The 20,936-nt window shown below is 47.3% G+C and overlaps 1 protein-coding gene across 2 annotated transcripts in view; it reads right to left on the bottom strand.

Moving 5' to 3' along the window:
- STRN3 (striatin 3) overlaps positions 1-20,936 on the bottom strand; it is a 61,687-nt gene that overhangs the window by 28,003 nt on the left and 12,748 nt on the right. For both annotated transcript variants that reach the window (XM_083166780.1, XM_083166781.1), the window contains exons 2-4: positions 6,855-6,958; positions 5,044-5,117; positions 339-420 (exon numbers count right to left, since the gene is read on the bottom strand). In XM_083166780.1, coding sequence (XP_083022906.1) covers positions 339-420; positions 5,044-5,117; positions 6,855-6,958 — 260 coding nt within the window. The remainder of the gene's footprint in view (positions 1-338; positions 421-5,043; positions 5,118-6,854; positions 6,959-20,936) is intronic.

The following is a 20,936-nucleotide window of genomic DNA, read 5'->3' as shown; positions in this document are numbered from 1 at the left end:
AGTCGGGATTCTGATGTCAGGATACTGACCAACAGGATTCCCCCTGTTGGGCAGTCATCCGGCACCCTGATGTCGCAGGAGTGGACACACCGCAGGAAACTGATCTTTTGTATTTACTTACATTGCCCCCCTTAGTTCTTTGAGCCATTTTGGTTAAGATCAGCACACTGGGTTCAAGGTGATGAACCTTGTAAAATCTGATTTTACCCCAAAAACGTAATGCATTTAATCTATGCACCATGATGATTAGTCAGCATAAACACAACAGCCCCACAACCTGCCAGAAAGAGTATTATGAGACGTAACCAAATCTGTCACGTGATGACTTATTTACTTACTGTCTTAACAGCTGCCGGCCTTGTTTCCAGGTCAGCTGGCTATTCTGAGGCCCTGGGGGGATCTCGGATTCTTTGGTTTCTTCTGAAAGGCAAAAGAAAATGAGAAAAACTCATGTAAACAGGATAATGTACTTGCCACAACAGCACATCACAAAGGACACAAGTGAATTCCATCATTTGTGTATCAGGCATTCTGCTTCATATGTTCCTTGCTGTCATTTCTGTGTATTTGTATGGAGAGGTTGAACGTCAGTTTCTGATATTGTTACAACAGTCTGACCAAAGATGAACCAATAGACTGTTTTACGCCGAGTTATGGGATGTATCTGTATCTAAGGCTGAGTTATGGGATGTATCTGTATCTAAGGCTGAACGAAACAAAGCTTGTGGAATTATAGAAGACAGTCAAATGTTCCACTGCACAGTGAGAACAGAACCAGCAGGTATGTTAAGCCCCGCACACAGGGGGCGACGGGTGCAGGGAGCGGAGCTACGTGCTCAAGCACGGATCGATCAGCACACCCATGATGCACCAGCGTGGAGTGTTCACACTAGGCCGATACTGTCCACAATATCCCTCAGAAAGCCCTTTCTGAGGGATAACGTGAACAATAATCGCCTAGTGTGTATGGGCCTTAATACCTATTCTCTTTCAGTTACACATTCAGAGTATTGACAATGACAATGGCAAGGGCCAGATGCGCTAAGCTTCAAATGTGATAAAATGGAGAGTGATAAACAACCAATCAATCAGATCCTGCCTGACATTTTTCTAAGTGTGTGACATGGAAGTTAGGAGCCGATTGGTTAATGATCACTCTCCATTTTATCACTTTTGAAGCTTTGTGCATCTGGCCCTATGGCTAGATTTTTCTTTATGAACTTAGGGTTATGTTGTACGTCAGTTATACTCCTCACACCAATGGAAATCTGCACGGTCAACGCGGCAACTGCCGACATTCAGAATGTAAACAATGAATATTCTTAGAATTTCTACATCCAACCGCCTCTCTTTGGTTACCTAGCAGGTACTTGTGTATTATAGCGGCGCCCCCGATGTGCACCGCGGGATGTTTTCATCGCATGGCATGCGACGCGATTTTTGCCCCCTATGCGATGAAAGATCGTATAAGCACCATAAAGGGTGCTTTTAAGCACCCTAATGGGTGCTTACAATGTGAAATGCACCCCCACGCCACCCCACCCCCCCCCCCCACTATAAACGTGAACCCGAAGCGTGGCGAGGGGCGACGGTATGCGTCCTCCAACCTTTTCATACCCCCACTATCCACGTCGGCGTGGAGTTGAGAATAGAAAGTGTGGCGACCGCAACGTGCCCGAAGCGTGGCGAGCCCCGCGAGGGGACGCGGATACCTTCACAGGTATTGGAGTCCCCTCGCGGGCTTCACAGGTATCCGTGTCCCCTCGCCATGCTTCCGGCTCGGTGGCTCGCTGCGCTCGCCACACTTTCTATTCTCAACTCCACGCCAATGTGGATAGTGGGGGTATGAAAAGGTCAGAGGACGCGTACCGCCGCCGCTCGCCACGCTTTGGGTTCACGTTTATAGTGGGGGGGTGCATTTTACATTGTAAGCACCCATTAGGGTGCTTATACAATGTTTAATCACATTGCATCGTATGCCATGTACAATGTCATACAATTTTAAAATTGTATGACATTGTACAGTATCGCGCGATATCGCATACCATCGTATGCCGTATGCGATGCGATGGGCGCCGCCAAAATACACAAGTACCACCTAGCATTTTAGTATTCAATAGACCAGTGGTTCACAAACTGTGTACTGTGGCTCCGTTGGAAGTGATCAGAATTTGCCAGGGTGCCCTGGGATGGTGGTCCAGAACCAATTAAAATTATGCAGACAAGCCGAAGTGTATCCTATCCTTATCATATAACAGCCCAAGGATGGGCAGCACGGATGGTGTCATGGTTATTATTACTGGCTCACATCACCGAGGTCATAGGTTAGATTCCCACCATGGCCCTAACTGTGTGGAGTTTGTATATTCTCCCTGTACTTGCGTGGGTTTCCTTCGGGTACTCCGGTTTCCTCCCACAATCCAAAAATATACTGGTAGGCTAATTGGCTCCTAACAAAAAAATAACCATAGAATGTCTGTGTGCGTGTACATGTGGTAGGGAATATAGATTGTAAGCTCCACTGGGGCAGGGACTGATGTGATTGTTTAAATATACTCTGTACAGCGCTGCGGAATATGTGTGCGCTATATAAGAAACTGTTACTAAATAAATATTAACTGACATACAACACATTTTTATTAATTTAAGTATTGTTCCTGAATTTTTCAATATAATTCTTTCGGCCTAGGGGTGCTGAGAAAACCATTCTGATTCTATAGGGTGCAGGAATTAAAAAAAAGTTTGTGAACCACAGCAAAAGAATGAGAAGACTCCCGTCCAATGAATTTTAGGTTCACGCATTTAGTTATATCATTAGAGCAGCGTTCTCTGTGTAGTGACCGTACTGACTAATAGCTACTTTAGGGCGACAGCCTTGAGGAGGGTCATGTGACTGGCGTATACTTATTGCTGGCAACTTCAGGAATGTAAGGGTTGGGCAGCTGCCGTCAGTAGGAGGTAAATTTAATATGACAAGCAAAAATAGTTAAGAGCGTGTAATACATCCACGGTGTTTGTCATAGATACAAAATAACTAAACCACAATGTGTGAAGGCCCCCAGACACAGGTCCGACCTAGGTTTCCAACAATTCGGAGCTGTGTATGAGGAACTTCCCACACTGATTTCCCTTCAATTTCCCCGGGACGGCTAAATGAGATTTTACATGCAATAAGATCACATGGGATTTATCGCATGTGAAAGGACTCTCGGGAAGCTGCTGGTGATGACGGGCGCAGCAGCCGGCAGCAGAGAATGCAGAGCGGGGAGAGCGCCCCTCCTGCCCGGCACTTCCCAATCTGCAAACTATAGGTGTGCCAGCGGTGCGCATCTACGACCCTGATCAGATGCTATGCATCGCGGGTGCTGAAATAAGCCCCTGCGATGTACACGAAGGCATCAGATTCCGATTAATCATCTGTGCTGCACACATGATCTCCAGGCTCTGATCAGACGAGCATGGGAACGTACATCGGATCAAACCGAATGTCAAACCCCTCCAATTTGGCCAGTTTTTATCCGCTATATCGGCCCAATCCACTGGAAACTGATAAAAGCAGGCCAAATCGAACCTGTGTACGGGACAATCCATATTTCCTTACTGTATTTACACACATAAGAAGGCATGTAACTGGCTGCAAACTTTCAGCAACTTTATATCAGTCGGAAATCGCGGGGAGATTTTGGAGACTTCCACTCAAAGGACAGATACAGGACTTGGGCATCTGTGGCACTGTCATGCACCCATTACACACACAGCTGTGAAAATGACAGTTCAAACTCCCCTCGTGTATATATATAGTCCTATACACCATTATCAACAATGTGGTAAAACTATATTGTAGATATGTTTAACATTTTTATACATTTCAATAAACGTAATTGCCTCTAATTTTCTAAATCGCTATATTTGACTTTCATCCTCAACACAATCTTACTAATTAACCAGGCCACAACAAAAATTGTATCTGAATAAACTTGTAGGTTATTACACAAAAATCAAATTCAATCTATTCACTGTTTCAATTTAAAAATGACTGTTCTAGTTATTGATTTGTAAGGTGACACTAATCTTATATTTATCAACTTTGTACTGTATTATTTTTTGGTTTCTACAAAACCTACCTTTTAATATATTATTTCATTATTGTTGGCCATCACCACAGCTATTTCCATCTGTTAGTCTACTGCAATTATTTGTATTGCCATATTTATAATCCCACCGTCAACCAAACACACAAAAATAATAAGAGAAACCCTACCGGTATAGCATCAGCCGTGCTGCTTTACAAACCAATTCCACCACGCGTTTCACACAAACCACCATGGTGTTTACTAGGCATCTAAAGGAATTGGTGTCTATCGGAACTATTCAATTGGTGAGCAAATCAGACGCTCATTAGCTGGTTGCCCATCCTAAATCTCGGAACTGCTGCTTTAGACGATAAGCACTATTTGTCATTCCAATACAACCTAATGTGCACCAGGATAGCAGCTAAGGGCAATGACATAAATAGTAGGGGCAGGGACTGAGAAGCGGAAAACATTACCCCTTAAGAGCTTATACAACGCACACATAACTAAGATTATATCTAACATACAACGCACAGTTACACGGGCAATATAACAAACACTCAACTGTAAGGAACAAATTACGTGGGTTCTGAAGGGTCTTCAGGAAAATTTACCATACAGACAATCCTTTTCTTAAAATGTGCTAAAAACAGTTATATTTCTTTCAAACTAATTAAAAAAGTCTAAAGGTGCCCATACACGTTACAATTATTGTATACAATATCGCATCTCATAGCATATCGGTTTTGCGATGAGATCAGATGAGATGAGATGCAGCACATACTTTTTGTACTAGATCTCATGTCATCTGATATCATCGCAAAACCGATATGCTATGAGATGCGATATTGTATACAATATTGTATACAATAATTGTAACGTGTATGGGCACCTTTAAAATGATCAACTTGGGAGGAGAGGGTGGGTTTGGGGGGTGTTCGTTATTGCTGTTCAAATATACGATACCTACCAGGTTCAAATGTTGGCATCTTCATATCGCCTTGATTTAATTCCGTTCCATATTTTAATTTATGATATTTTGCCCTAAATCATCATATGAGGAAAGAAACGTTTGTTAGAACAAAAGACAAAAAGGTCATAAACAAGAACAACAACAATATGGGCGTAGATATATCAAGCCAACTAAAGAGGGGACAAGCGGAGAAGTTGCACACCTCTACCAATCAGCTTCTACCTGTCATTTTATAAAATGCACTTGAGCAATGCCAAGTAGCCGTGGATTGGTCGCTGTGGGCAAATTTTCACTCTTGTAAGCTTGTTTAACATAAACACCCATTCGCAGGGCAGGGGGAAACCCCAACAGCATGATGATGTGGAAGGTGCATGCATAGCTAAGTGACTCTCAGGTCCCGTAGATTTGTGTGCACCCTCGACAGGAAGTGGGCAGCTGACTTCTGATGAGGTCAGCTGCCCGCCCCCCGCACCCATGTCACCAGGCGATCTCCGTGGGAATGGCCAGCGTTTCATGGGCGATTCCTCTGGCCCGCCATCCAATGCGGGCGGGGGGCCCACAGTCTTGGGTGCGTGCGCCCAGCGACCACACCGTTTGCCATGGCAGCATGCACCCTGCATCTGTACGCATACGCACATCGGTCCCTAGTGTGACATTTTACATCCATTTTATTAAATAAGTAAAAACTGCTGAGGTGCGAGAAGTAATCCGACTGAACTAGTGACTTGGGGCTAGTTGCGGTGTCACAACGCCTGCAAACAGAATGAGGCCCAGCACTTACAGTAAGTCAGGAACTTCCATTTCCTGCTACTAAGCACAAAGGGCGGGATTTATTAACATACATCGCCGCCCCTCGCCACGCCCCTGCTGCAATACTAACACATGTGGCTAGCATCGCAGTGCGGTGACGGAGGCTCCTTGCGATACCTGTGATGTGGTGTACGGGGTCTCTGTCACCTCCTGCGCTCTGCGGCGGTACCCGGTGTCTCCTCCTCCCCCCTGCAGCCGGAAGGACATCCCGGGCTGTGACATGCTGCTGGGGGAGGAGCAGCAGCACGGAGGACAAGGAAGGAGGTAGGAGTCTGCGGCGGACGGTGATAGAAGCCCATAGGCTTTTATAGGGTATCGCCACGCAAAGGTGGTGATACCCTGTCCTACGATGGTACGGGGGCCAAGTATTAGTACATTTGAAAATTACATAAAATGGGGGTTTTACCGCATTTTCGTCTTAGTACATCCCACCCTGAGCACCAGGCATTATTAGTGCAGTAACCGGCCTCTACAGACATAAATCGCTGGGGGGAGATACTGTCAATTGAATAGCTCCGGGTAATTACACCGCATGCTACATCTCCGTGCTGGAAACGGAATTCCATCCTATTTAAGTACATTTAGAAAACAGCTGTAAAACATGGGGGTTTACTAAATGGGAGTTCTATTGAAGACGGGAAGTTGCCCATAACAACCAATCCGATTCTACTACTTATATAGCACCTCCTAGAAGATAATAGATGGAATAGCATTGGTTGCCCATGGCAACATCCCATCTTCAATAGAATGCTGTAAAGAAACCCATGGTCTCATCTGCACTACTGGGGATAAACGGTGATGAGAAGCTGCCACATAATGTTGGAAAGGAGACTACTGTGTAAGGTCTTACACCCAGCAATAACAAGCGCCCCATTAGGAATAGATCTATAGAACGGAGCGGTGGATATTATCAGTACGAGTTAGATTTCTAACACCAGAAGATGCGGACACAAGACAAATCACAAACACTAATGACAAGGTAAATGGCGTCCGATTACCTCTCTTGTTTCAACGCATATTCTAACATTTTTATTCTTCGCACTAAATCCTTCTTCAAGTTTTCTTGACCTTTCCGTTCTCCCTGTAGGAAGGCTATCCGCGCCTGGGAAAACAAGAGAGGAAACCGCTCTGTAAGTAAATGCACACATCCAATAAAAAGATGACTGAGCGGGAGCGTTGCATCACCGTAGGATGGATCAGAATGGTGTTATTGCCTTACCAATTCTGCTAGGTAATACCCCCTTCACACTAGAAAATGCAGGGACTTACCCAGGAATAAAGTCCAGGGATCAAGCAGGGACATTCCCGGGTTGGCCACCACCAGCCTTGTCCTTGTGGTTTCTGGTGTGAGGGGGGGACAACGCTGGGAGGGCACCTATGTGCAGCGTGCGGCTGGGCGCTTGTAGTGCTATTTGCCGTGCAGCAGGAAGCGCTGCTGAATTATAAAAAAAAAAAAAAAAAATGGCCGGACGCTGATTGGCTGAGAGCGTCCGGCCAGTTTTTAAAATAAAATGTATATCAAATCCAGCAAATAGCGCTACAAGCAACCAGCCGCCACTGCCCGGATACCCGCAGTCTGGACCCTGCCACCGTAACACCAGCCAGTAACCCGGGCTGGTTGCAGGAGCAACCTTGCTAGCTAGCAGGGTTGAAATCCCAGCAAATTTTCACATGTCGCGGGTCGTTCCTGGGCCAACCCGGGAATTTTGGCTGGTGTGAAAGGGGTATAACTAATGACGTCAGTATCTAATGCATATCAGTAGATTAACAGGCAGATATAGTCAGAGAGGTGACACGAGCATAACAGGCTATGCTTGACCATGAAAGCCATTGACCACACATTGGGGTAGATGTACGAAGCAGTGAGTAGAGAAATGTGCAATAGCAACCAATCAGCTGCTACATATAAGCACTTGATAGGCACTTTAAATTGGATTGGTTAAAATCTACCCCATTGATAACATTTGAAAACGAGTTATGGAGGTTACAGTGATCTACAGTGTCTAGATAAAGGGTCAAAAAGGTCGAAATACATTTTTTCTCTATTTTTTTTTTTTTTTTTTTTCATTTTTTGGACCTTTTCATAGTTCATAGAGGGAGAATATAATAGTGCACCGAGCATACCCCAAATTGAGGGTCCATGTCGACACAGACACCCAAAAAACGTGCAAAACTCATGTCGGCCTACTCACTGGCTATCGAGACGCTGTATATCGATCAAACCACCGCCCTTTTGAAGACGGAAGAACATTATTTTATGTGTAGCAAAGGAAACAATAAGCAATGTCAATGGTTTTACAAAAAGTCATCAAATAAATTTACAAGAGAGTTACTGCCTGTGGGTATGGATCATTGGATAGACACCACTAGGTCAACATTCATGAAGGTTGACATGGGGTTAGGTCAACAGGTTCATTAGGTTGACACAATCATTATGTCGACATGGGGAAGGATCACAGTCAAAAGGTCGACATGGGGTTTTTCACTTTTTTTGTCCCGAATTTTGACACAGTCGATGTGGACACTGAAATGTAGCACTGCTGCGCTCGCCAGGCTTTGGGCTTGTCACACTATTTTATTCTCCTGTCACGCCCTAGTAGATGGTAGGGCATGATGAAATTGGGTCGACACATTGGGTCGACATGACCCTGTCGGCACATGTCGACCTTTTGATTCTAAACCTTCCCCATATCAACCTAATGGTTGTGTCAACCTAATGACCCTGTTGAGCTAACCCCATGTCGACCTTCAGTCATGTCAACATAATGCTTGTCTACCTAGTGACCGGATCCCCTGCATGTAACCATGCTGAACCACATAGCCAATAATATTTCAGTAAATGTTCCATATTGAACCCACTTTTCGGATCGTCCCTTAGTGCGGATGACAATATGTAAAATGCCTATTCTAAAAGCCAAGTTCTCCTGTGCTCCCAAGAAGTGACAGACCTCACACATAGATCAGTGTTTATTTTAGGAGCTTGGTTCGCATACTAATGAGAAAGTGATAGGTACAGAAGATAAATGGTTCTATAGTACGGGCACAGTCACTATAAGCACAATGCACAAGTCTTTCTGTTATTTTTACTGAGGAGCTTTGTCTGTATCCGTGATGGCCAACAGGTGGCGTAACGGGGCCTACACACATAGCGAGAGTGCAGAGCAATCTGAGCGATGTCAGATCGTTCAGATCTCTGCTCAGCACACAGCGATGTGTCAGTGCCAGTGTTCTCCTGTGAGAGAACACCGGCGATGATGAGATTTATGGTCCCTGTTAATTCTTATTCTACCCCCACACACACAGCGATCTCGTCAGATCACTTAGAAAATGGCTAAAAACCGCTGTGTGTGTAAGCCCCATATGGGCCGCATGCTGCCCACTGCGTTCTCACCTGTGCACCCCCCCCTAAATTGACTTCATATTTAGCTCTATGCACAGTCAGCTCCAGATTTATTCCCCCATCTTTATTTAAAATGAGTCATTGCCCCCCTGTGACTCAGAGTCTGGGTTTGGCATCATCTTTAGGATTGTTCTATGGACTTCCTGACTGGATTGGGATAATTCCGTTACTGCCACTATGCTCCTTGATAAAATACTTAAATATTCTCTTCACCACGGCTAAAGTTAAGGCCCCCATACACTAGGGCGACTTGTCCTTAGGACAAGTCGCCCCCGACTTCCCCCTGAGCTTCCCCGCCTGCTCCCCGGGGGAGCTTGATTAGATTGGCACTTGATGTGCCATTTTTTACATGTGATAAATCGTCTCGATTTATCACATGTAAAAAACCCGGGGAGCAGGGGGGGGGCTACAGAGGTGGGAGCTGGTGGGAGCAGGGGGGCTGGGGACGCTGCGGGGGACACGTCTGTGTCCCCCGCTGCTGGGGACGCTGCGGGGGACAGCGTCTGTGCGGCGAGGCGGTAGAGGGAGCAGGGGGGGCTGGGGACGCTGCGGGGGACACAGGCGGCATAGAGCCGGGCAGGGGGAGCCGGCGGGAGCTGTCAGTGCTAGAAAAAAAAGCCTATACAATGAATGGGAAGCCTGTGATTGGCTGAGCGCTCTCTCAGCCAATTGCTGACTGGCTGAGAGAGCACTCAGCCAATCACAGGCCGCCCATGCATTGTATGGACTTTTTTTTTTTTATTCAATACTGACAGCTCCCGCCGGCTCCCCCTGCCCGGCTCTATGCCGTCTGTGTCCCCCGCAGCGTCCCCAGCCCCCCCTGCTCCCTCTACCGCCTCGCCGCCCCACTAGGTCCCAAGTCGGGTGGTCGGACGTGCAGCAGGTCCGACCACCCGACGCAGATCCGATGCGCACGGGACCGCGCATCGGATCTGAGGGGACATCAAAACTAGCCGATTTTGGTCCGATTTCGGCCAGATCCGACTGATCTGGCTGAAATCTGACCAAAATCGGCTAGTGTATGGGGGCCTTTAGTGCAGCCAGAACTTTGTTCGCTCAGGGAACCCATTACGGTTTCCTATATACACATAGAAATACCCCCAAAATGCAAGCTTTGGGTTTGTTTGAGTCACTCAATATTGGTCTCCATGGGAAGCCCCCATTAGGTCATTAAATGTACTCCTTTGTGTTTGACACATTGGCCGAATATTTTATCAGTCGAGAAATGTTATTTTTAGTTTTTATTTGGGTACTTTTTTTTTTTAACCGACTTCAGAGCAAGCCCAATTTTTCTATTTTTAGGAAATTGTACGGAACTTGCTTCTGAACACCTAACACCCACCCCCGCATGACTAATTAATCAATTGAACATTTCCAATTAGTTTAATTATTCCAAAATGACTTACCATCTGGCAGCGCTATCCTCCTCCTCCCCCGCTTCCCTGAAGATGCTGAAGTTGTGGAGGCATGTGTGTGACTCTGTAGGGAGTCTTAAGGCCCCTCTACATTAGGCCAACAAGTTGGCCCTGACTTCCCCTGAGCTCCCTGGCAGAGCTTGATAAGATTCGGCACTTTATATGCCATTTTTTTTAAATTGGATGCGATTTATCACATGTAACCAAGGGGAGCTGCAGACCGGGTAGCGGCAGGAGAGCAGGGTCAAGGGTAGCGGAAGGGGAATAGAAATTGAAAATCTATTGAAAAGACTAGGCGGCCACTGATTGGCTGAGCTCTCAGCCAACCAGCGGCTGGTCAGTGTTTTAAATAGATTTTTTTTTCTAATCTCCCGCCCGCTGCTACCCCAGACCCTGCTCTCCAGTCCCCACTCCCCTGGACCTCGCTCCCTGCCGCAATGGCGGCTGCACATAAGATGTATCTCACGTGCAGACCATCTGACCTCCGGATCGGACCCAATGTCATACACTACGCAATTTGGGCCTATTTCACCAGATTTCTTGGCCCGATCCTCCCCACTGTACAGATATGCCTGAACTCTCTGCTGAGAGCAAAAGAAGGGATTGGGGCTACTAGGTAGCTATATGGGCGCTGGCAAGGGGTGTTCTGTAAAGCAGCTACCAATGGGACTGAGTGGGTCCCAAAAAAACAGAGAAGGAAAAAAGGTAGTGCTAGAACCAGATTTCACTAGATTTCTTAGCCCGATCCTCCCCCCTGTACAGATATGCCTGAACTCTGCTGAGAGTGGCTGTCAGCCAGCTTCTTCCTGCCGGCTAAGCCCCTCCTCCACATAAAGGCCGTTAGACAACTGCAGGTATGGTGATAAAGGAGGGCTGGGTTTGCCTTTCCCACCCTGGGCAACGAGCATGTACAGTAGGTAAGCAGAACTTATGTGCCAGAATGTGTAATGGGCATAGGTGTGTGACAATTTGTAATGGGCATAATCCTGGCACAGTGTATAATTGTTTTATTTCTAATAATAATAAAAATAGGATTTTGGGTACCTACCGGTAAATCCTTTTCTCGTAGTCCATATGGGATACTGGGTTCACTACTATGGGGATTGAGACCTCCGCAGGAGAGACAGGCACATAAAAGAACTTTCAGTGTGGGTGCACTGGCTCCTCCCCTCAATATCCCTCCACTAGTCAGTTAATGCAAAAACTGTGCCGAAGGAGAGCATGTGAGGAGTATGTGATATGTACTGTGGTGAGATTCATCCAGCACACCCAAACGAACAAAACCATCTAAGAGGTGAATCCTAACATCTTCAGAGGACACCTGTAACTAGAAGAATCTATATACACACATATGTATCTGTATATACATGTATATATATATATGTATATATATATATATATATATATATATATATATATATATATATATATATATATATATATATATATATATACATACATACATACACACACACACACACACACACACACACACACACACACACACACACACACACACACACACACACACACACACACACACACACACACACACACACACACACATATATATATATATACACACACACATATATATATATATATATATATATATATATGTATTCTGTCCTATTGAGAACAAGGCAACAAGCCTAAACTGAACTATGAAGTAAAATCTTTCAGCAGAATAGCCGCACCGAGGCGGGCTCCCAGTATCCCATATGGACTACGAGAAAAGGATTTACCGGTAGGTACCCAAAATCCTATTTTCTCTACCGTCCAATGGGATACTGGGTTCACTACTATGGGGAGGTCCCAAAGCTACCAGAACGGGTGGGAACGTGCGGAGTCTGCTGTAGAACCGGATTCCCGAACTGGGAATCCTCCCTGGCCAGGGTGTCAAACTTGTAGAACTTCACAAACGTGTGTTGACCTGACCAAGTAGCGGCCCTACAAAGTTGCATGGCCGACACCCCTCAAACAGCCGCCCAAGAGGTACCTACAGATCTGGTGGAGTGTGCCTTTACTGAAAAAGGAAGCGATAAACCAGCTGATGCATAAGCCTGTTGGATAGTACACCTTATCCACCTGCCTATGGTACGCGTTGAAGCAGGTAACCCCTTCTTCTGCGCATCATAAAGCACAAAGAGGCTGTCTGTTTTTCGGATCCTAGCTGTGCGCTTGACATACCCTTTAAGGGTGAGGACCACATCCAAGGTATCAGGTATATCCGGGTGTGCCGCGCTAGAAGGGACCACAATAGGTTGGTTAAGGTGGAACCCTGACACCACCTTTGGAAGAAATTGTGGTCTAGTCCTGAGTTCCGCTCTATCGTTGTGGAACACAAGGTAAGGACTTCGACATGATAAGGCCCCCAGCTCGGAGACCCTCCTGGCCGAAGCCAGAGCCAGCAGTACAACCGTCTTCCAAGTGAGGTGTCGCAACTCAGACTCCTCCAGTGGAACAAACCTAGCTGATCTTAAGAAAGTAAGAACCACTTCCAAATCCCACGGTGCAGTGGGAGGCACAAAGGGGGGCTGAATCCTCAGAACCCCTTGTAGGAAGGTTTGTACTTCTGGTAAGGCCGCAATCTTTTTCTGGAAAAACACTGACAACGCGGAGATCTGGACCTTTAAGGATCCCAAATCGGAGTCCCTTTTCCAATCCAGCCTGGAGGAAGCGTAGCAGGCTGTTTAGGCGAAAGATGGCCGGAGGCAAGTCATTCTTTTCACACCAGGCAATATATTTACGCCATATGATATGATAATGTGATGCCGTCACCGGTTTCCTGGCTTTTATCATGGTAGCGACAACAGAGGGATGTAGACCCTTATGGACTAAGATCTGCCGCTCAACCTCCAGGCCATTAAACGTAGCCGCTGTAAGTCCTGAAAGACGAACGGGCCCTGGAGGAGCAGGTCTTTTCTTAGGGGCAGACGCCACGGGTCTTCCACTAGCATGGCCTGAATGTCCCCGTACCAGGCCCGTCTTGGCCAATCTGGTGCCACCAGTATGGCTTCCGTCCCTTGATGCCGGAGCCGCTTTAGCACCCGCGCCAACAATGGGAGCGGTGGGAACAGGTACACCAATTGGAAATCCCAGGTCCAGGTGAGGGTGTCCACCGCTATCGCCCCTGGGTCTCTGGTCCGTGTACAGTACATCTCTACCTTGTGGTTCAATCGTGAAGCCATCAGGTCAATCTGAGGGAGCCCCCACAGATCCACTATGGCTTCGAACACTTGAGTGTGAAGGCCCCACTCTCCCGGGTGAAGATCGTGACGACTCAGGAAGTCCGCCTCCCAGTTGTCGACCCCCGGGATGAAAATTGCAGACAGGGCCAGGACATTCTGTTCCGCCCAAGATAGTATCTTTGACGTTTCTCTCATGCAAGGCATGCTCTTGGTACCACCCTGTCGATTTATATAGGCCACAGTTGTGGCATTGTCCGACTGGACTTGTACTGCCTTGCCCTGTAACAATGGAGCTGCCTGTAACAGGGCATAGTAGACCGCCCTCAACTCCAGCTTGTTGATATGAAGGCCCGACTCCAGTGGAGACCACCGACCTTGGAGGCGGACTCCCTGTGTCACAGCCCCCCAGCCCCTCAGGCTGGCGTCCGTGGTCACCAGAATCCAGTCCTGGATCTGGAAACGTCGGCCTGCCAACAGATTGGATGAATCTAGCCACCACTGTAGGGAGATCCTGGTTCTTGCTGCAAGGCCAATCCTTCTGCGCATCTGCAGGGGGGAGCCGGACCATTTCGTTAGAATATCCAACTGCAGGACTCTGGAATGGAAATGGCCAAATTGTATTGCTTCGAATGAAGCCACCATCTTGCCTAGGAGCCTGAGGCAAAGATGGATCTGTACCAGGGGAGTCTGTAGAACCTCCCTGACCAGCTGTTGTATCGCACTGACCTTTTCCATCGACAGAAAAACCCTTTGTTCCGATGTGTCCAGGATCATGCCCAAGAATACCATCCTTTGGGTCGGAACCAGCGATGATTTGGACATGTTCAGGATCCATCCGTGGTCTCTTAGAACTTGCATGGACAGATTGAGAGCACTGCTCAAAGCTTCTGCCGACCCTGCCTTCATTAGCAGATCGTCTAAGTAGGGCACGACATTCACCCTTTGAAGCCTGAGCAGTGACATCATTTCCGCCATTACCTTTGTGAAAACCCGCGGGGCTGTCGACAGGCCGAAGGGCAGGGCCCGGAATTGGTAATGGTCGCTCCCTAAGGCAAACCTGAGGTAGATTTGGTGTGGGGGCCAGATTGGGATGTGTAAATAGGCGTCCTTGACATCTATTGAGGCCAAGAACTCCCCTCTTTCTAGACTGGCAATCACCGACCGCAAGGATTCCATCCTGAACTTGAACACACGCAGAAAGGGGTTCAGTGACTTTAGATTCAGGATGGGCCTTACTGAGCCGTCTGGCTTCGGTACCAGGAATAGGTTGGAATAATATCCCTGGCCTTTCTCCGTGCTTGGCACTGGCACAATTACCTGAGACTGAAGGAGCCTGGTAATGGCCCCCTGAAGGAGAACCTGATCCTCCTGGGATGCTGGAAGAGCCGACTTGAAGTATCTTCTGGGAGGGGGTTTGTCGAATTCCAGCCTGTACCCTAGAGAAATGAGACCCCTGGCCCAGGAATCCAGGCCGGAGGCGTCCCACACATGGTTGAAATGCAACAATTGCACTCCCACCGCGAGAGATTATCGTGGCGGGAAAACCCTGTCATGCCGCAGGCTTAGAGGTAGCCGCGGCATTGGGACGGTCTTGGGTACTGGAGGTGTTAGGCTTCCTAAACTTGCCTCGCGTGCCTCTGCTGGCATTGGAGGCGCCCCTTGCCTTGGGGCGAAACCTGTTCCCACGAAAGGACTGCTGGGAACTACCTGTGAAGGTGCGCTTTGCTACTGTGGGAGCTGATGGAAGGAAGGTAGATTTACCCGCCGTGGCCTTGGAAATCCAACCGTCTAATTCACTTCCAAAAAGCCATTCTCCTGTAAAGGGAATACCTTCCACGCTCTTTTTAGAATCCACATCCGCAGACCACTGACGGAGCCACAAGGCCCGCCTGGCTGAAACCGCCATGGCCGAATTGCGCGCGTTTATTGCGCCCAATTCCATTTGCGCCTCACAAAGGATCTTAGCGGTGTCCTGAATGTGACGCAGACTGTCGCCAATCTGGGCCACAGTCATGTCACCTAACAACCCCTCCTGAATCTGGGTTGACCAGGTATGAATGGCCTTAGCCATCCAACAGCTGGCTAGAACTGGGCGCTGAGAGGCCCCACTAGCCGTGTATATGGACTTGAAGGTAGCTTCCAGCCTCCTGTCCGCCCCGTCCTTAAGGGTGGATACACCCGGGACTGGTAGCAACACCTTTTTAGAAAGGCGGGAGACTGATGAGTCCACTACCGGTGGCTCCTCCCACTTCTTCCTGCCCAAAGGTTCAAAAGGGTAAGCATTAGTGAAACGTTTTGATAGAGTAAACCTTTTATCAGGGTTCTGCCATGCTGCCCTGAAAACAGTTTCTAACTCTGCCTGCTCAGGGAAGTACACTGGCTGTTTCCTCTGAGTCATAAAGAAAGGATCTCCTTCTGCGGATGCCTCCACCGGGAGATCTAAAACATCCCTAATGGCCCTGATTAGCGGCTCAGGACCATGTACTGCTAACTCAGGGACTGGATCCTGCAGAACCTGCTCCTTTCCTTCCTCCAATATGTCCTCATCGTCATCATCTGAGTCAGGGGCCATCGCAGCAGCCGGCCTCTTTTGGGGCTGTGTGGGAGGAGGAGGCACATTAAGGGTATGAAGAATATCCACCCTGGCAGATAACATGGACAATTCCCTCTGAACCCTCTGCGTTTGCTGAGTGTTAGTGGAAAGCTGCGAAGCCACAGAATCCAACAATGTCTTTATGTTGGAGGCCCAAACAGGCTCCTGCTCATCTGTCTGAGATGGCCCCACAAGCTGTGGGGGCACCCCACTGATCTGAGTGTCAGCACTACTGGGCTGTGGTGACATACAAGCCTCACAAGTAACTTGGGACTGTGATTTGGGCACAAACTTGGTGCTACACACCATGCAAGTAAACTTTTTCACCATGGTGAGACAGTACCTCTGATGCACAGCAGTACAACTCACCCCCACGCAGTCACACACGTGCACACACCACGCCACTGGATGTGAAACAGACTATGTGCTTGCTTTATGTGTGTTTTGTAACTAATCAGTGGGGAAAACAGAGCAATTGGGGAACCGAGTGCACCCTTAACCTGAGCTCACAGATCTGGGTGAGCTGGTAACGCTATACACAGTGAGTTGAAACAACACAGTGTCTATAACAAGCCAGATAGCGCAGCACCGCTAAATCGCTAAAAAACCTGCTGTCTCTGCCGTGCTGCAAGGACCCGGATCCACCACGCCAGTGAGGAGCCTTCTGTAATGGAGTCTGGCAGCGTGAAGAAGCAGGAAGTGACAGCGCGCGCCCAGCAGAGCTTGGTCCCGCTCTGAGTGAAGCCCCGCCCCTGTTACACGGAGCTGGCGCTTCAAATAAAGTTTATACTGACATGCAATAATGGTATAATATATATCCTAAGGGGTGTCCCCCTGGTGGTCCAGCGGCAGCACCCCTGTACCAGTGTCACCAGATGCGGGGTTCACGCGGTCCCTGCTAGAGAGCCGCCATTACTGCCCGTCATCCTGCCGCACAAGAAGTGGCTGCGGGGTCCCCTTGTGGGACCCCCAGCCTGTACTCACCACTGAAGTCTTCTGACCTGTCAGGGGTGTGCGGCGGCTAGGGGGCTTGCTCGCCACAGCGCAATGCTGTGCGGTGACAAGCCCCACGCAGGACCGAATTGTCCTGTAGCAGGGTCAGCTCTGCACCTGAAGAGGCCGGGGACTGACCCTTCCCCTGACACCCACAAAGCAGGACAGCTGTGTGGTCACCACAGCGTCCCCAAAATAACAAACTTTAAAATAAATGTAGAAAAAACTCTGGAGCATCCAGAAGCACTGCCTCTCCTGAGGCACATTTTTCAAAACTAGTGGCTAGTGGAGGGAGATTGAGGGGAGGAGCCAGTGCACCCACACTGAAAGTTCTTTTATGTGCCTGTCTCTCCTGCGGAGGTCTCAATCCCCATATTAGTGAACCCAGTATCCCATTGGACGGTAGAGAAAAAAAAAAAAAAAATGTCCCCTCCCGATTGAAAAATGTGCCCTAAAAATAAATCTAGTGATCACAATATATGAAAACCAGGGGGAAAAAAACTAAGTGCAGGTTCTAAATTCAAAACATTTGTTAGGTAGGTAGGTATGTAGGTAGGAATAGGTGGCAAAACCCCTTGAGAAGACTTCATTTTATGCAGCAATGGAATCTAATGACATTACTCCACTCCGCTAACAATTAATTCCCATCAGATCAGTGAAGCATATATATATCCCTCAAACACATTGAAAAACACATTTTATGATTGAAAGATAAACACTGGTGTTGCCCATTACATTGACCATAACTAATAAGAATTTGTCCTGGACTATAAATCCGAAGCACCCCTGCAAGCACCCCGAGGCGCCCCAGAGAACCACTGGTTTAGCCAAAACCATTATCCAGCTATCCATTATCCAAATTATTCTGAAAACCTTTTTGCTAAAAGCACCACAGGGGACATGATCCATAACTGGCACTAACACAAACTTTCGGGTTTTGAAACTTTGTTTCATGCACAAATATATTTTATGTGTCTGATATGCTTGTACAACATAAATGCAAGATACTTCATTGAGATATAAAAATATCCCGAAATACGGATCAGTTATCCAAAATGCTTCTGGTCGCAAGCATTTTGGATAAGGGATACTCAACCTGCAACAGAAGTGAATCCGGTCCCTCACATAACTGAACTGAATGATGACATATACAAGGACAATTGACTTATTGAGACATTTACAAAAAAATATTAAATTTAACTTTTGCACTTCCATCACTTATAGCATCACCTGCTCCCTACTTACACCACGGGTTGTATGGTTAGCATCCCAGCCATCAAAATATAAATGCCGGAATTCAGACTCACGGCAAGACCACCAGCACCGGAATCCCCACTGGCAGTGTCCCGGGACAGATTATAGGTTAGGCTGCGGTGGGGGAGTTAGGCTGAGTGGAGGGAGGGGTAGAGACTAACAAGGACGGGGAGCAGAGAATATATACGTATACTTACAGTTCCCCTAGCGGGATTGTCTTCATCAGGATGCCAGTCTGTCTTCTGACAGCTGGCATCCAGACAACGATAGCCGCTATGCCTCAAGGACTGTCAACATGGCTTAGGTAGACAGTCAAGAGGTCGACATGAGTTTTTCCCCCCAAATGTCGACATAGTTGACACGGATTCCGTATAAATGTACCGCGTCCGCTCCTAATGCTCTGGGTGGAAATTTACTTCCCATCATACACTCTGTAGCATGAAACACCGCCTGTCGCCTCAAAAAGAAAGTCCGGCTGAAATGTCTACATTGTCTAGGTCGACAGTCAATAGATCTACACAAAAAGGTGGACATGATTTTTTCACATTTTTTATTTTGTTTGTACTTTCATACAAAACCGCACTACACTAGTTTCGGGTCCATGTGGACAAGTGATGACATTGGCACAAAAACCTGTCGTCCTTTTGCTGGTGTAGGCCAATTTTTGTCAAGGTCGACCTAGATACTGTACACCCACCCGCATAAAGGGGACGTCTGATCTCGGTTGCTGATGCGGCGTCCTACAAATTGTATATGGTCAATCTGCAAATAATACATCTGCTTAAAATAAAAGCTGAGTGTATGATTATATTTAGTGTCCCCAAATGAAAAGCGTATTGCTTAAATCTTGTTAAGAACCATTTACTAAATATAACACTTTCCAAGTATTTGAGTAACAATTACACGAGGACAAAGCCAGCTGCACTGGAGATATCCAGACACATTTGTTCTGCTGGAGTATGAGGATCAGAGCTGTATATAAAGATAACCTCATCATTGGGTCAGCAGCTGGCCCATCCAATGACATCGCACACAAAGTCCCTAACTGCCAGCGGATGGGGGGGGGGCATAGCACAGTGCAGCTACAGTTCCTTCAGAACATCGGGACTTGTAACCAAAAGATAAATGAGAAGGGAAATACAGCAGCACACCCTATGTAACAGCATGGAAGAGTTTATGTTCCAACAGTCACCAACTCCATTTTTACCTCCACATTGCAACTAGATAAAACCCGGCTTGCCCATTATACAGAGGGTGACCCAGGTTTAACCCTTCTTATTATACCCCTTTTACACCAAAATCCCTGGTCGGACCCTGGTCTTTGAACATGGGAGTTTCCAGGGTTGGACCCAGCTTCCTACCCCATTTACACAGCACTGTGACCAAGGTCGGACCCAGGTCTGCGCCGTTTACACTGAACCTGGGTCAGCCCTGGTTTTCCCTATGGATGACATTAAAAATGTCCATTTTAGGACTGATAAACTGCCAGCCAACCTTCCTTCAATGATTTAAAATTAAAAGACATGACAAGTTAGCATTGAAAAATGTTGGTTTGTTTATTTTGTAAAATATTTTTCAAAAAGTTGTATTCAGTGCTCAAGGACACAGTGGTATAAAAGTGCAGCATCACCCATGTGCTCTCCCCTTCCCCTGCAGCAGCAGACCGAATCTCCCATGTGATCCCCCCAGCACCCCCCCCCCCCCCCCCCACAAAAAAAATAAATAACATAAATGATACTGCATCCAATTATGATTTCTGTGCACTGCCCGTATCCTTCCTGGCTGCTGTCTTTTGCCACTGCAGCGCACTGTGGAAAGGCATTCAGCACTACCCGGATGTCCCAACCTGGGTTGGGACCATTTACATCGCCCATGACCCAGGTCCAACCAGTGTTCAACCCTGGTCAGGACCTGGGTAGGAGACCAGTGTTACTGGACCTGGGGGTTGGCCCCTTTTACACCAAAGCTGACCTGGGTCCGACCTGGGTTTTTTCTTGGTGTAAAAGGGTATTAGCCGGATTGGTCGACCTGGGTTATTTGTTTGATGTGATAGGGGTAAGCATATATTTCCGATATACAGAGCCTCAGGTAATGAACATTTGTCTTTTGAAATATTTGAGTGATTTCACATATAGGAATGTCTGATCACTTTTCACTAAACAGGAATATGAGTACAGGAACACTCATGGTCTAATCTAAGATATTACTTGTATCCCTGTGCCACCCACTCCCCT

This window comes from Crinia signifera, chromosome 12, assembly GCF_055691185.1.
Source record: "Crinia signifera chromosome 12, ASM5569118v1, whole genome shotgun sequence".
Taxonomy (NCBI): Eukaryota; Metazoa; Chordata; class Amphibia; order Anura; family Myobatrachidae; genus Crinia; species Crinia signifera.
The sequence above is the reverse complement of the archived record's forward strand: the minus strand, read 5'-3'. Positions and strand labels throughout refer to the sequence as shown.